The sequence below is a fragment of the Lepisma saccharinum genome, chromosome 14 (assembly GCF_977018435.1).
Source record: "Lepisma saccharinum chromosome 14, izLepSacc3.1, whole genome shotgun sequence".
NCBI lineage: Eukaryota > Metazoa > Arthropoda > Insecta > Zygentoma > Lepismatidae > Lepisma > Lepisma saccharinum.
This window is the reverse complement of record NC_139242.1, coordinates 61,352,780-61,370,107: the sequence shown is the minus strand read 5'-3', so window position 1 is coordinate 61,370,107 and position 17,328 is coordinate 61,352,780. Positions and strand designations below refer to the sequence as shown.

Below are 17,328 nucleotides of genomic sequence, written 5' to 3'. Positions count from 1 at the left end.
CACAAAGAACATGCACAGACCGGGATTCGAACTCGATTCCCTGGCGTCCTAGAGAAATGCGCTAACCACTGCGCCACGGAGGTTCTTTTTCTCATTTCGATATACGTATAAACGCCCCCGTATATTAGCAGGATTTTTTCGTGGAGAAACACGTAAGGCACTCTTCTAAAAGTTCTACCCCGAAGTGAAATCTCCCGGAAATGACGTCATGCCACCTAGACGGGTGTTCATAAATCGAGACGACTCTCCTAAGCTTCCTCTCAATACCATTCCTAGAAAGGGAGATGTGTTCCACTGGAACAGAACCTCACCTGAAATCGAACCAGGATCCTTGGTTTCCAAGGTAGTCAGTCTGAAGGAAGGACGTATTTAGAGTGGAGGGGTCAAGGGGGTCTGGACCCCCTCCCCCCACCTCCCCCCAAAAGACTTACCGAGTACTAACACAAAATAATGAAAATGTACTTTTTTAAAAAAATACTGTACTCTATTGCACTATAATCGATGGTAATTTATTTCGTATTATATTTATTTATTATTACTATTTGGACCACACTGCTTTGAAAAACAGTACCAAAGAAAATTTAGGCACACTACTTCTAATGATAATATACATCAAATATTAATCAGGAACTTTACTTTTCGTCAACTGGATCTAACATACTTTTTTTATTATTCGATAAATAGTCAATTCTTCATCTATTTTTTACATTAATTTACCTCGTTTCTTATACAACATTTGGCGATCTTAAGTACACGCAAGTTAGATAATAAATATATGATGTTATATCTATATTCTTATACCATCTTTTTACGTATTCATGTGATAATAAAAATGCAGTATTAATAAATTTACATTTTAAATTAATATTTAATAAAATTATAACCTAATTTTATTTTAAACATTTATATTATTATCATTATTATTATTATTGACACGCTTGGTTCGCACGCACCCCCCCGAAATAAATTTCTAGATAGGAGCCTGGTCTGAAGGAATGGCAAAACCAGCATCCAAAAATAAACAAGAGAGGGAACAGAATGACCCTTGACTGGAGGACTGGAGACACAATGGCTTTCCCTTCCTCTTGACGCATCATTCATTAAAACCTATGCAATCTCGCCGTAACACATAACCCCCGTGCACGGAATAGAATGCACCTAGTAGCGATACACGAGTAACTCGCAAATTGACGAAGATACTTAATTCAGCAGCCCGACAAGGCTTGTGTCTCTGGCTAATTTATTTTCTTGGCATAACAGGTCTTCCCCGAGATGCTAAATATAAAAGCGTAAATCACTCGAGGATTTCCACTGACCTCCAGCATTTAGGCGTGCGCGCAACCCTTTTTCGGTCAGGCAACATGTCATGAGGATGCTACACGCACAAAATTCAGAATACTAATACAAAAGCAGTTTTTGAGTCGGTTGCTATATACATGTGGGAAATACAGGTCTGGCGCATTCCATTTGTTTCAGATAAGCGGTATAGGTGCAGTTACGACACCTCTCACTATTTTTCAACACTTTATGTTGACTATGCTAATTGCAATTCCGGAGTTCTATTAACGAGTGAACAGGAGTGGTTATTTATGCGTTACCAGAATATAATTACATTTTGTCTTGGAAGTGAATGCAGTGTAAGACGCACACAGCCAATGAAGGATTTAAATCTGATTTATGCTCAAGCGTGAACGTTCATATGTACGAAAAAATGACAAGCAAGGACGTATACTTAGGGTGGGGGGTGGGGGTCAGGACCCCAAAAATTAAATAATGAAAATATACTGTTCTTTAATCGAGGGTTTATTTCCGCCAAACTTACTGGAAGGCAAGGATTATATTGTAATCATACTTCTCTGAATGACATGGATGGCAAAGTAGATTTTTGCAAGGTTTGTTACTACTTACAATGTAACATTCATAAAATCTCACCAGGAACTTTACTTTTCGTCAACTGGATCTAACAACCTTTTTGTATATTTAATAAATATTCAATTCTTTATCTACTTGAAATTAATTTCCTTGCCAGGGCAGTTTCATTTGTACAAAATTTGCCGATCTTAAATACAGGTAGGCTAGATAATGAATATGTGCTGTTACATCACTATTCCTATACCGTCCTTTTACCTATTCATGTAATAAAATGCAATATTAATTAAATTTAATATTTTAATTAATTTACTATAATAATTATTTTTGTTAAATTATTATTATTATTAATTTGAGACATTCGGTTCGGATCCTCCTCCCCAAATCAAATTTCTAGATACGTGCCTGATGACAAAGTGGATAAATACCTGACATGGCCAAAGTTGAAGGTGGTAGGCTACAGTCCAAAGATGAAGTGAGGGGACCAGTCGTTCATTGCTGAGATCGAAGCACAGAGGGAGCAGGGTGAAGAAAGAAACTTGGGCCAAAGAGGGATGAAACCTCATCCTGGGTACACCACTGCCAATAATCAAAACTTCTCACATATCCATGTACGAGAATATCTCGCCTCAGTGTGGAGAACAAACGGTTGATACATTCTAAAGTTGAAGTCCGGTGTTGCTTGTCATTTCATGCATAAAACTATTACTAGATCTGGAGTTAATGGTGGCCAAAACACCTTCATTGTGATCTAAATCACTCTGAAATGTGGCACCACGGAGTCCCGCTCTGGGCAAGGGCTGGAAGTCAATCAAGGGTAGATAAGATTTGGACCGGATCTTTGGAAACATTTCCGGGAAAGTGTGAAGGTGTGTGGGACCACGACCAGGGTGGTATTTGAAGGGAGGATGAAGGGGAAATTCTCCCTTTGGTTGCTAATTTTTGGTACTTGGAGAGAAAAACAATATACATAATTCATACAGCGATGTTCAAGATGTACTTACTAAAAACCCCCGCTGGAAAATTTTCAACAGGGGGGGGGGGGGGCATAAGTCGAATTGACTTTTTAAATGTGTCGATTATATTGGCACGCCACCCTGCTTTAACGAATAGCTCAATTTTGTAGACTCGCTTAATAGCTGGAATATCTGAGGAATTAAACATAAAATTGCGCAGAGAATTTGTTACAAAGGACGCTAGTCGCTGCAGGCGATACATGGCCTGGTTCCCAAGCGCTATACAAGCTCGTCACGATTACAGTCTACCGTTTGGCATATAAAGCATTTGCATTCAGCAACACGGTACTTATTACGTCCTCTCAAAAAAAGAAAAAAAAATCTGTAAAACAACTACAAGAACGAACAAGACAGAACTTGCACCAAAACATCTATCGTTTTTAAGGCAACCAGGCCCCTCCACTCCCCACCTCTCGCTTTTTTAATGGAAGTTCGTACCGCCCCATATTCGTTCAATCGTTATCTAGTTGCCTCCAATAGGCGAAGAAGGTCCAATAACCCAAGTAGTGGGTTCCTTGCTCCTGAAAACGTATGCAAAGAGTGGGGAGGAGCGATGGGATTCATACAGACCCGCTCCGCTGCAGTGTTGCTAACTCTGTGTGTTTTGAACAACATCTGGTCATTTGGCAGCGTCGAGAAAACCTCGCAGAGATGTTTTTCGTAGCTCCGAGGTCCAAAATTTGACACTCGTCAGAAAACAAACACCATATGCACCTGGTAAGCAGATTATCCCACAGTTCGCCAAGATTACTTCCATTATATATATATATATATATATATATATATATATATATATATATATATATATATATATATACTTTCCCCTCATTATACTCGATACCGTCTTGGCATGCGAGTTCCTTTGTGATTGTCATTTCATAATTTTTATCTCATCGTAGCGGTTAGTCTCAAGACGAAGAAAAACAGCATAGAACAGGATAACAAAAAATATATATGTAAAGCAAGAAAGTTCCCATAACATCATATTTGTGTTTCGTCTCCCAAGTCCGCGTACTCAAATGTTTAGCGCTCTTGCCTTTGGCGCAATCGGTCCCTGGTTCAATTCTCTGTGGGAGATCTAAAAATTTCGGTGGTTATTGAGCATCTTGAGGAGAACTGGATAGCTTCTTGCATAGAAGCAGGCCCGTAGCCAGGATGGGGCCAGGAGGAGGGGGGCTCAGCCCCCTGGAACTACCGTCAGTTCCCTCCCTTGACATTAGGTAAAACTATTTTGTGTAATTTGTTTGCAGTGAAAAGTGAAAAAGTAGACAGCAGAAATTATTTTGCTCACAACTTTGGTGAAAGATAAATTCAGAGTGCATGAACAGCAGCTATTACATTCGTTCATCACATTTATAAGTCGTCTTAAGTAGCGGCAAGTATTTAGGAGATTCTCCTCTCTAGATTTCAGAAAGTTTCTATCTGTACCTTAGTTGCCCCTGTTGCGATCTCCAATTTATACAGAAATCTGTGACTCTGATGTCATTATGCACATTCCCTCCGCATCTGCGTCAAAGGTTAACAGCTCCCAAGTTATGGGAACGAAGGTTTTTTTTATTGTTTCGGTCGGGGAGTGGAATGTACGGTAGGCACTATGATTGAATATTGTCCATCTTTTCGTAATATAAATATCTGTATTATCAAAAGTAGTATGGAGTGTGTAGTAAGGGATGATTTCAGTAGCAGCCAAATAACACTTCAAGTGATATTTTAAAAGATATAGAAAAATTTAGTACTGGCTACGGTCCTGCATAGAAGTAGCAGGCCGTGGTCTCAAAAGCCAAAAAACAGCGGCGATGGGATTCGATGCGCTGACCAAGCGTCAAGGAATGAAAAGCCGCTCGGCAGCTTAGAGGGTTATTACGTCATGGAGCTTAGTTTTTGGTTCCCCAGTCTGTAGGTTCGACTCTGACTGACTGACTCTGATTCTCTCTCTCTGTATTCATAAGCGTCACTGAACAAAAGGTCCATAGAAAATTGGTTATTTAGCACGCCACTGTCGTTTTCGTGATCAAATTTAGTTTCAATCAGCACAGCATAATGCAGAGCCATGTCAACTCATTTTAAACATGATTAGAAAAAATTCACCTTTCCAAAATGAAGGAACAACCAATTCTACACGGTTGGTTGGTGTTTTCAGTCCACTTTGTACACATTAAGGCTAATTGGGACTAGGACCCGTACCACTATGTGCGGCCACCGGGTATCGAGCCCGGGACCCCTTCATTACAAGGCGACGACGATACCACTGCGCCATCGGGGAGGATCCAATTCTAGACGGAACAACTAGAAAAGTGAATTGTAAATATGTATGTATCCTATGTATTTTTACAAATATGCTGTAGAAAGGTGCAAAATGCATGAGTAAGAACTACTGATGTGTGGGTGTGTGAAGCGAAAAGTTTAAACGTATATGGACGAGTGCTGTGTTGGGTAAATAATAAAATATATACTTCCAGTTCAGCTCATTTCTTTCACAATGAACTGGCAACACTGCCTAGCAGCTATCCCACGGTGAACGATCTACATCTCAGCTGCATGTAGGCGACCGGCATGTTTTTCTACACGAGTTAGGCCGATGACTCACATTATCAAGAGTGGTTAATAAAGAAGAACAAGACGTAATAATGTCTTCCCGCAATTTCTTCTTGTCCCACCCTCCACGTTCCTTTCGTATCTTGTTTTTTTTTTTTTTAATTAAATTACGTCCCTGCATATGACATTCTGAAAGCGAGGAATGCAGATAGACAACATTATCAGTTTCTTCTGGAAGTTTTTATTGCGGAAAAATCCCAGAAAGAAAGCACAATGCACATTGAAAATAAAGAGAGAAGACTATGGCTTCGTGTGTTACGTGGAACGAGTAGATTTCTAACAGTTTAAAGCTTGAAATGGAAGATAGGAATTACCACGGAGGCACTGTGCTGGAATGACTTAGACCAGATACCGTTCATGGGATCATACGCATTGCGAGACATTTTTGCAAAGGTGGGGTCAGGCAAATGCTAAAACTTGAATAGTAGAAATAATAATAATAAAAAAGATAAAAATGAAAAATATAATTGTTATTATATATATAATAAATATAATGAACTTATGAAAAACAACTATATTCCAAATTACAGTAGAACCTTGATAACTCGAACTTGAGGGGGGAAAAGAAAAAAGTCGAGGTATCAAGGGTTTCGACTTACCAAGGTTCGAGTTATCGAGGGCCAAAATCGCCGACTTCGAGTTATAGAGGTCTAAAGTTTCACCGACATCATAACCTGCAACTTTTATGTACGTTACATATGTATCAACACTTCTACAACGCACACTTAGCACATTAACAATGATGGTTACATACTCGGCAGGGTGGGGGAGTTCAAGTCCCGACACGATTGTTGTGCACCCTACACTTCGACTTATTGAGATCCGTGCGACTAAAACTTCTAGTTATAAAGGTGATTAGAATTTAACTTCGACTCATAGAGATTTTTCATAACCTACCTTCAAATTATTGAGCTCGAACGGCATTCCATAAATTGTACAAAAATTCGTCTTATCAAGGTTTTATTCGAGTTGTTGAGGTAAAATTAGTATCGAGTGTTATGGACAATTCAAGGGGATTACAAAAAATTCGACTTATCAAGGAATTCGAGATGTTGAGGTTAGAGTTATCGCGGTTCCACTGTATTATTATTATTATTGTATGAACACAACTCGATCCAACAGATGAGTGTGAACATCCAACACAACTGTTATTTCACAATTATTATTTATTATTATTATTTACATTTCATGTAGTTAGTGTACTGAAATTCAAAGTCACTGTACCTTATTAAATTTTGAATGCCTCATTCAAGAAAAGGCTGTAAAAGTTAGGGGGAAATTTTACTCGTAAGGTTTATGTTGTGTGACCTGTATTCAAAGTATATATTCTTTTGAATTCTGAAAACTGTGCAATCACCTTTTATATGAAATGGTAGAATGTGGAAATACAACCTGGTTTATGTATTTTTTATTAATTTTTTCGATCTAATGCGGTTTTTACTTTGATTATTCTGTTCGGTTACTAACTAAATTAACTTTATTTATATTATTAACAATTAAAATAACAAACTTTATGCTTTTTGTAACTTGAATGATGCCAATTTCCGGGGGAGGGAGGTCGATCCATGGGATAAGTTTTTTTTTTACTCAGTTCAATCGTGCAAAATCTTGGAATTGCACCCCCATCTCTCGATTCATTGTACCGTGCTAATTATATTAATTTGCTGTTCATTTATTGTAATTAGTGTAAACAACCCCTTTCCATTATTTTTGAGAAATCATGTTTTTTTTTAAAAAAAAAATATCCTTGTCCGGTTTCTTTGCCACAGCTGTGTTAAAAGTTCACTGGCTTTCACTTACCGATTTGGTTTATTTTACTTCGCATTTCTGCCGCTATTGGCTAATCGCGAAGATGAGGATAAGTGATGATATATGATGACAATGCCAAAATGAGACAGGTTCTAGTAATCACCTCATCCTCATATAATCATACACTTGGACACGCGACTGGACACAAATAAGAGTAAGAAAAAGCAAGACCCATGCGATTGATTGATCTGGTCATTACAAAGCTTGCAATGACGACAAAGACGTACGTTTTCGTGACTTTTGAAAGAACATCCCGGGAGGAACAGGACATTGGCATACACAACTACTCTCCGTCCACAGCAAGAACAAAGTCAGTGTCAACAAAATCACGTGACTTGTGAGCTTGTTCTTTGATTAATCCCCAACCCAGCTCTAGACCGTTCATGTGGAACAGCTTCCGTGGAAATCAACCAATAGGATCTCTTCCAGGACACGTGGCTCTGTTTACGCCAACTTTCGACTTACTGTGGACGGAGAATAAACAATAAATACTGAACTAAAAAAAGTGATTCTGAAAACAAAAGTAGGTTTGATAACGGAATTTTTTAAAAAAGTACATGGTGTCAAATGTTTGCGTTGGCAGAGTAAGTACTCCTCACAGAAACAAAACAGAAACAACTTTTCTGTTGATTCCGCCAACACGGTTCAAAACAGATGACAGACGATTTCCGCCCTACGGCGTTATCTACAAGTATCGCCACTTCAAAGTCGCGGAGTGCAAAGGGAGACGGGATGGAAGAATCAGAGGCGCTAGAGTGGCAGCACATATCGTGGTATTCGATCTGGACAACACGACTGACACGTGACGCTTCAAGATCGCCGGAATTGATCCAGCAACAAGGGCGTTCAACTGGATTTCCCCCCTCTCTCCAACCAATCGAACTTGGCATACAAGGTGTACCATAAAAGGTCGTCCAAGATATATCGCTCGTCTGGAACCTTGGACGACCTTTTCTGAACATCATTCCATCGGAAAGACCAAGCTCATATTAATTCTGAAGAATTAAGACTCGGTGGCGTGCTCGAGGATGTGGAGATGTTCTCCCACATGAATCCCTGTCGGGAAAAGACTGAATGATTTAACTATTGCTGAATCGGAGACGAAAGAGAATGTACATGTTACAGAAATGAATGAAAGCCCAAAGCCTCGCCTTTTACTGCGACTCGAAATCAGAAGCCTGTATTTCACAGAACCTTGACCGATACACCACCGAAAACAACGATGCACTGGTGATCACATATTACACCACAATCTTCAGTGTCGGACAATGTGTGAACTATAGGAGCTCCCCTTCAGCATGTTAACACAATGTTCAGGCAAGTAGCCAGGGGGAGGGTTAAGAGGGCTGAAGCCCCCCCCCCCGAAATCCTATAAATATCTAATTTAAATAGTAATTTATTTTACTTCCTTAGCAAGATTAAACATTAGATCGAAAATAAGTTTAGTGTATAATAGAGCAACCAACTTATATTTTTATATTCTATAATTTAATCCAAGAATAAATGAATAGATCCACAGTTCCCAAAATTTATAATTTTCTTTGAGAGGGGTCACAAAACATAAACATGAGTAAAATTTGACCCGAATTTTTAGTCTATTTTTGAACGGAATGTGTAAAAGTTAACAACAAAATACAATAACTATGCATTTTAGTGCACTAACTGTACAAAATGTAAGAAAAATAATGACACTCATACGGTGGATTGAGTAGCAAAGTCCTTCCATTTTTATAATAATATTAATAACAACAATAAATTCGGATTAAAATTGGTTTATTTTTAATAACTTATAATAATTATTATTGTAAAATGACAACTATGACCGTGGTAATATAATTATTATTGGCATAATTATTTCTACTAATCAAGTTTTATCAATGGCCCTCCCCCTCTAAAAATATTTCTTGCGACGCCTCTGCAGATAAGGGGTGAGCCTCTACCCGAAATAAAATCCTGGCCTGACAATGTTGTTAATTTAATTGTTTTCTATTTATGCTTTACCAGAACAGTCAAGTAGCAGTCTAACATGGAGTCTAATCTCTAACGCATATACATTTTAATTTCCAAGTAACAGTAACAGTAGCGAAGCGTAGTCTTACGAAGGAGGCAAGCAATGTTTCAGTACAACAAAACATGTAGTACAACGACATGCCGAGGGGAAAGATTCAAGGTTTATAGCCTCATTTACCCAGTCGCTGGATTTGTCAAAATATCGTAATAAAGTGACTGTACTAAAAATAAACCATATGATCCGCACACGTCACATTTACTTTTTAAAAAAAATCCAGGTAACGTTATTCATATGATATTAAACGTTTTGCATATGCGAACTTTCCGCATACGACTAAAGGGAGACGGAATTTCTTACTTACTTATTAGTACCTTTATTTGTTCATTATTATTTAATATGGTCAAACGGTGACCAAACCGATTTAGAAAAAAAAAATGGGAATAATTTCTTTATGTTACGCTGCATGATGTAATTTAGTATTTTTGGGCACCCTAAAAACCGCATTGGAGTAACTTAAACACTAAATAAAAAGTTAAACACAAACAATAAAAAATTCATTTCAAAGCAAAGAAACACATGCATAGACGATGTACTCACCACAATAAATTTCAAACTCTTGGTGTTGGTCGACCCCCTTCCACGATTTTTATTTTAACACTTATCTCTTTCGAGCTAAACGAAGCAATTTTCAATTGCTCAATAATACACCCGCACTTCACATCAACCGTTCCTAAATACGCGTTCATTCCGATAAATTCACAGCACAAAACACGAAGCAACAAACACTCACACTATCCCACGCGCTTTCCAAGGTCCGTCCAATTTTCCCTCCCTCCCTGAGAAAACTCTTCACGGGGGTGCAGAAATTCCACTGCCCCAACTCCCAATGTCAACTTTTTTTACGCGTTTTACATTTCGCGAAATCTAAAATAATTTGTAATATAATATGATATATATGGAATTTAGAACAGTGATAATAACTTCTTTTAGTTATTTTATGACTAACAATTATTATTATATTTGCGATCTTGTTTACGTGTTCATGAAGACAAATATTCGTTACTAGTTTTTGCTGGCAAAGTACCCATAGATGAATCCTTCTGCTTTCGGTTGAACTCGGCTATTTTCGGGAATCACGCAAGCTCGGAAAGCACAGCTTTTTGTAGAAGCTTTGTGGACGGGTTCCACCAGAATTTCACTCTTCGCCATGTGACTCCTTCGGAGGCCTTATTTTCCCGCAGAACGGCTGCAAGCATTGAGGCTGGTGCTTGCTACAGAGCTGCTGGGGGACTTTGCGGCCGCATTTTTTGGAGAAATCGAGTGCGATGGAAACTAAATACGGTTAGAACATTAAGTACATTAAATGATATTCGAATTATGCAAGCAGTGCTTGCATTGCTTGTACTATATCTTCGCCTCTGATAATAATGGACAACGGAAACAATATGCTCCACCCGCCCCTTTCCGTGTTATAAATGTATTGAACTTTCCTCTCCCACGTGGGTTACACATTCGACACTAGCTCCAGTACTTCCAAGATAAAATCTGCAGAAATATTGGTGGATACATGTAACGTTGTGTTAAATCCACTTTATGCTCAGATGCGATAATTGTGACCGGACCTATACCCTATCCCAGCTAACTGTGGAGCAGGGCCGTGCATAGCGGCAGAGAAAGAGGAGGGAAATTGAGTGGGCAAAGCCAATGCGAAGCAGGAAAATGGAGTAACTCCAGTCGCCTCCTCCCCTCCACGCAATCCCGTTCCTCTCACTGTTCATTGGTGGAGCAGTCTCGCGTCACTACTTGCGCAGAGACTTGTTCTCGTTCGTCTACTCCACACATAGCTGAGACAGGGTATACAGTTCCTGTCGCGTCTCTCTTGACGACGCGAATGAATGGTGTTAAGATGAGATGGGTGAATTTACGTTTGAGTTTTGGCTTTTAAGTACCGCGTGGCCAGAATTAAAGTTACCCAACTCAGAGCCCTCTGTAGCCTGTTTGAGGCATCGTAGAACTCTGAAATTTGGTGAATCCACTATGCAGACCATGGGGAAGAGGATGGCGATAAAAAAATAGTTCAATTTTCCACCACCAGGTTGAAATGTGGCGCTGTACTTCCATGATGGATTGTAATAATTACGTAAACTGCTCCAATTAGTTATGGATTTGCCTTTACCTTGCAATCTTGCAATAAACGAGATTATTCTCTCGCAACTTCCAGCCACTAACAAATGTATTTCTAATTAATAACTCAGCTTACTTAACGTGATTATTTGTCAACCCATCATGGTAGCACAGCGCCACATTTCAATCTGGTGGCGGAAAATTGAGCTATTCTTTTTTTTATGTCGCTATCCTCTTCGCCATGGCCTGCATAGTGGATTCATCAAATTTCAGAGTTCTACGATGCCTCAAACAGGCTACAAAGGGCTCTGAGTTGGGTAACTTTAATTCTGGTCACCCGGTACAATTTATGCACAGACAGGTTAATCGGAATTGGACATACAGTTTAAAGTGGTATGCGAATCACTATGTGCCTCCACCAAGTATCGAACCCGGGACCCTTTGATTACAAGGCGACGACGTTACCATCATGCGAGATGTACGAAGGGATAATCACATATGGGCGACAAACACAAACTCCCACAGAATATACGGGCTGTGGGTCCAGTTGCCAAACCCTCGTTAGCCTTCAAAAATGCAGCCCAGGGTGTCTTGCGAGGAAGAGAGTGCCTTTAGAAAAGTTAAGTATCTGCACCCTAACATACAGTTGAACCTGGGACCGCTTTATTACAAGGCAATAGCACAAGCAACTACGATAGCGAGAGGAAGAGGTGTTGGTGGATCTGCACTTTGTTCCAGAAGTCTGCGCAGCAAGCGAACGAAAACAAGTCCACTGCGCAAGTGGTAACTCGGGAGAGCTCGAACAATGAACACGTGAGAGCAAGTGCATTGGGGGAAAACGCGGCTGCAGCTACTAGCCGTTTGCAGCAGTGCGCACTGCTTTGCTCCGCCCACTCGCTTTCTCACCGTCTCTACCGCGTTGCTCCACATCATTCCCGAGACAGATAAAAAAACGGCTGCAAATAAAACATTTCTCTTTTTGCAGTTTAAAATGGCGGTATTTTGGGGCTTTCAGAGACAAATCTAACTCTAAATGTTCGGCGAGACCTTGCACACCCATTAGCTTAGGGCAGACCTTCAGCCATGTGTGCAGCAACCGCTACAAAGGAAGAAAAATACCGAGGATTCTTGTGTGAGGTTTCGCCCCCGGAACGAATGGGACAGTAGTTTAGAAGGGGAATGCCAACAAACAAATAACTCTCGGCGTTAGCAACATTTTGGCAGACGCGGCAGCTGGCGACGGGACAGGGTTACGACAGTCACGTAAACAAGGAACTTTGTGGGTAAACACAATTTTCATCCCAAGCGAGCTCTTCTGTTTGCGTAATCAAAATCTGCCGAGACGACACGATTCCATCATGTGTCCTCCGGTCGATGCGAGGCGCAAAGGTGATCTCCGCTGACGTGGGTCTTCAGTCCAAGCCGGAAAGGTGTTTTCCCACAAATATTTAATTTTGAGCCCTGCTATTCAGTGTGTTCCTTGGACTGTTTTGTAGCACAATTTACGTTTTGTTTTGGTCCCGGATTTTATGATACTATTCTACAAATCTCACCACTACTCCTCAGGCCGATTATACTGAGAGTTTCGAAGAAACTCCTGAATAACAGTGATACACTACGGAACGATGAATCTTTTTGAAAATGAATTTCACGAATGATTAAGGCTCAGCTCAGAATCAGCTAAGATTCAACTCTTCATTTCATTCTATCAGAACGAGACCGTCATGACTCCACTGTTCATTTCATGCTATAAGAGACATGTTCATTTAATTTGGTCTGAGAGAGGCACTGTTCATTTCATTCCATTAGTGGCAATGTGTAGGAATAACTCAAATGTTCATTTCGTCTGGTCTGAGAGAGGCACTATTCATTTCATTCTATCAGTGACATGTAGGATTAACTCAATGTTAATTTCATTTGGTCTGAGAGAGGCACTGTTCATTCATTCTATCAGTGGCATGTAGGAAAAACTCAATGTTCATTTCGTTTGGTCTGAGAGAGGCACTGCTCATCTAATTCTATCAGTGGCATGTAGGAATAACTCAATATTTATTTCATTTGGTCAAAGAGAGAGCTGGTGCTAACTCAACTGTTCATTCCATTCTATCAGATACAGGGTGGAATAACTCAACTGTTCATTCCATTCTATCAGATAGAGGGTGGAATAACTCAACTGTCCATTCCATTCTATCAGATACAGGGTGGCGTTGTCGCCTTGTAATCAAGGGGTCCCGGGTTCGATACCCGGTGGAGGCACGTAGTGGTTGGGATCCCACTTTCAACTGTAGGTCCAGTCCCGATTAGCCTTACTGTGCATAAAGTGGACTTAAAACAACAAATCAATCAATCAATCAGATACAGGGTGGAATAACTGAACCGTTCAATTCATTTGGTCCAAGAGAGGAGAGAGACTGTAACAGTGATTTATCCACACCCACAACACCCCCCAAAAATTCCTCAACACTACTCTAAAATGTTTCAAAAAGGCCTAATCTTTTGTTATTTTGGTTCTAAATTTACTCCTATACCCGCATAAATACGAATTTACACCCACATATGGAAAATTCTGTATAAATCCCTGGTCCGTTTTAACTTAACTGTTAATTTGTTTCTATCAGAGACAGGCTGGGATAACTCAACTGTTCATTTGACTTGGCCAAAGAGAAATCCCGAATTCCCGAAATAATAGATCTGAACTCGCAACGATGATTCAATGCGATTACTCTTATTTCAGTTGCAAACTAATGACACGAATGTAATGTGAGCTTCTTGTCTGCGTAAACTGCACTTTGAATTAAGGATACTTAAAACTTAATTGTTACGCCTTACCTTGAGCTTGTTTTGGCACATAGGGCGCCAGCAGCCTTGCTCTTTTCTTCTCATAGCCTTTCTGTGTGATGTCGCCTGCAAAGAAAAGGAAATACGTAAATTTCAGACACTTTTGCTATATTTTGGATCGAAATCTAATAATGTAATACAATGTCAAATAAAAGATTGAGGTAAAAGAAGGCTTCCGAAGGAACTTCTTAATGCTCACCTTTAGAACTCAATTTAACAATGTGCTACTACTTGTAACAGTAGACAGAAAACAGACAAATGCACATAGAAAGAATAAAAAGGCAGTAAAATGAATTGAAACAGCTCAAGATTTTTATTTTTATTTTTTAAGAGGAACATAAATTAATAGTATTTGAAAATAAAATCCTTAGAAAATTGTTTAGACCTAAAAGGGACGAGGAGACAGGTGAGTGGATAAGGTTACATAATTTAGAACTGCATAATTTGTATTCATGTCCAGATATTATTAGATGATTAAATCAAGAAGACTTGCGTGGGCAGGCCACGTGGCACGAACGGAAGATGAAAGTTGTTGGGAAACCTGATGGTATGAAACCAGTAGGAAGGCCATCACGAAGATGGAGGGATAACGTTGAGATGGACATAAAGGAAATCGGTAGGGATGGAAAAGAGAATATATATCTTGTTCAGGATAGGGACAGATGGAAAGCCTGTGTTGTTGCAGCCATAAACCTTCGGGTTTAAGATGGCTATAGAGTTAGTTTTTTTTCAATTGTTATAGTTTTAAAGTATAAATAAAACAGTCAATGAAGACGTGAAAGAAATTTACACCGTAAAAACCTAGGTCATGCACTGACACTCCCGTAAACAAAGACGGGGACACACAGATAGGGAAGGCAACAGGATTGGACAAATCTTGGCTTGTTCACATATACGATACTACTACTACTAGTAGGGTGGAATAAAAGTATAGCGATAAAGAAGAAATCAAGCTGTATAATTATGTACCAGATAAAACCCAGATATTACTGGATTAACGGCTTTCTCATTTAGTACCCACTATATTTTGATTCAATTTTATACGAAACATGGTTCCTTACACGAAGGGAGCTTTGAGAACGAAGTGACAAGCAACTCGGGCGCATGCGCGAACAACAGTCCGAAGCAACACTTTGCTATTGAGAAAACGGCTCAGTCCGAACGATACGCAAGAGACAGGCGACATGTGCATATTGTCGTGTCGCTTCTGTTCGAAAGGTTCCATTTATTTTTTGAAGGTTGGTATCACTTAGATTTGAAAGCTCCCTGAAGGTTCAAGCAAGGGAGTGGAGGAGTTTTCATTCTACTGATCTGCACAGCCTATATTCATCCCCTCACAGTATCAGCAAGTAAAAAACAAAGACTTGGTTGCATAGGCTATGTACAGTGGCGTGCCAAAGGGGGGGGGGCATAACTCCCCCCTTTGCACAGTATTCCTAAAAAAAAAAAAAGAACGTCAACGGCAGGAAAATATGGTAAAATGAGGATTGACTACTAAAAAAGTATACGTTAACCCCCCCTCCCCAATCTTCGAAAATCCTAGGTACGCCACTGGCCATGTAGCATGAATGGGAGAGGAGAGAAAAGTTTACATGATCCATTTGGGAAACCTAGTGGTAAGATACCTACAGACCGAAGATGGGTCTGAAGGAAATACGAAAGAATGACCAAGAGCGGATTGATTTTGCCCAGGTTTAGGTATGCACGAGTGTTCTCCGTTACGTTTTGGCACATAGAGAAGAATTTAATCATGACATTAAAGCCTAAGGCAACGAAATTTGTTTCATATTAATTCTCTTGGCGCAGTGTCTATAATAAGTGTGAACTTTTCATCATTCACACGTCACATACACGGCCACCTCACAGGACAAAGACGTACAAAGCCAGAGATTCCACACGACATAGAAGGTCGATATTTGTATGCAGGTGTTTAAAAATTAGTTCCACGAAACAAGAGGAGGATGAAGGGTGAAAGTGAGAGGGGGGGGGGACACGTACTTTTCCCAAACATGGTGATGGCCGTCGAAGGCTTCAATGGGAGAGGTGCTGTAATGTAAGACGGGTCAGTGTTGCCTCGATGGGGGAAATAATTTCTAATCTGTGAGTGAAGAAATATTTTCCCATTCTTATCTGATATTTCCCTCCGTTGTACTATATTTATAACCGTCCAAACGTCAAGTTTGGTAGGAAAAAAAGTATGTCTAGAAGAAGTACGAGGCTGTGTAAGGAAATTAAGGCAATTTTTTACATTAAATAATGCACCGATTATTATTTGTATGTGGTTGTTTTACGTCGCTCCTCTGCCACGTTTTGGTAATAGCTGAATATGAACGGTTATTAGATAATGTCAAATGAGATGGAAGCATAAACACACACAGACGGCCTCATACCCCCCAAGGGATCCACCTGGCTGTGAGTACATAGCCTCATCAGTCTGCAAAAATACAGTCTAGCTCTAGGGTGTACATACATACATATGTAAGGGAGGGAGACTATAATAAGAATGAAAGGGAGAAATTGAAACGCTCTATATAAAAATAGATTTTACGTCGCTTTTCTACCACTATTAGTTAATCGCGAAGATGGGGATAAAAGATGATGATGGTGAAACGACAATCACGAACACATGTGGAGAGGATACAACACAAGTCTCACAGAGGCAGTGGCGTATACTGAGTTAAAGGTCCGGGCTATCTCACTATGTCAGAAGGTCCTAGGCTCTGAATAGAAATAAGTTTACCAACTCCTAAGAAATTAGGTTGCCAACTCCTAAGAAATTAGGTTGCCAACTCATAGGAAATCAGGTTGCCAACTCATAGGAAATCAGGTTGCCAACTCATAGGAAATCAGGTTGCCAACTCATAGGAAATCAGGTTACCAACTCATAAGAAATCAGGTTGCCAACTCACAAGAAATCAGGTTGCCAACTCACAAGAAATCAGGTTGCCAACTCACAAGAAATCAGGTTACCAACTCCAGAATCACCATCATCATCTGACTGATATGAACAACTAATTTTATTTACAATTTCTGATCGATTTTTCTCCTGTATTTTATTCTCTAGAT

At 39.7% G+C, this 17,328-nt stretch overlaps 1 protein-coding gene across 12 annotated transcripts in view; it reads right to left on the bottom strand.

Annotated features, from left to right (window-relative positions):
- DIP2 (disco-interacting protein 2) overlaps positions 1-17,328 on the bottom strand; it is a 513,412-nt gene that overhangs the window by 107,290 nt on the left and 388,794 nt on the right. For all 12 annotated transcript variants that reach the window (XM_083135760.1, XM_083135758.1, XM_083135762.1 and 9 more), the window contains exon 2: positions 14,254-14,328. In XM_083135760.1, the coding sequence (XP_082991886.1) occupies positions 14,254-14,328 (75 nt within the window). The remainder of the gene's footprint in view (positions 1-14,253; positions 14,329-17,328) is intronic.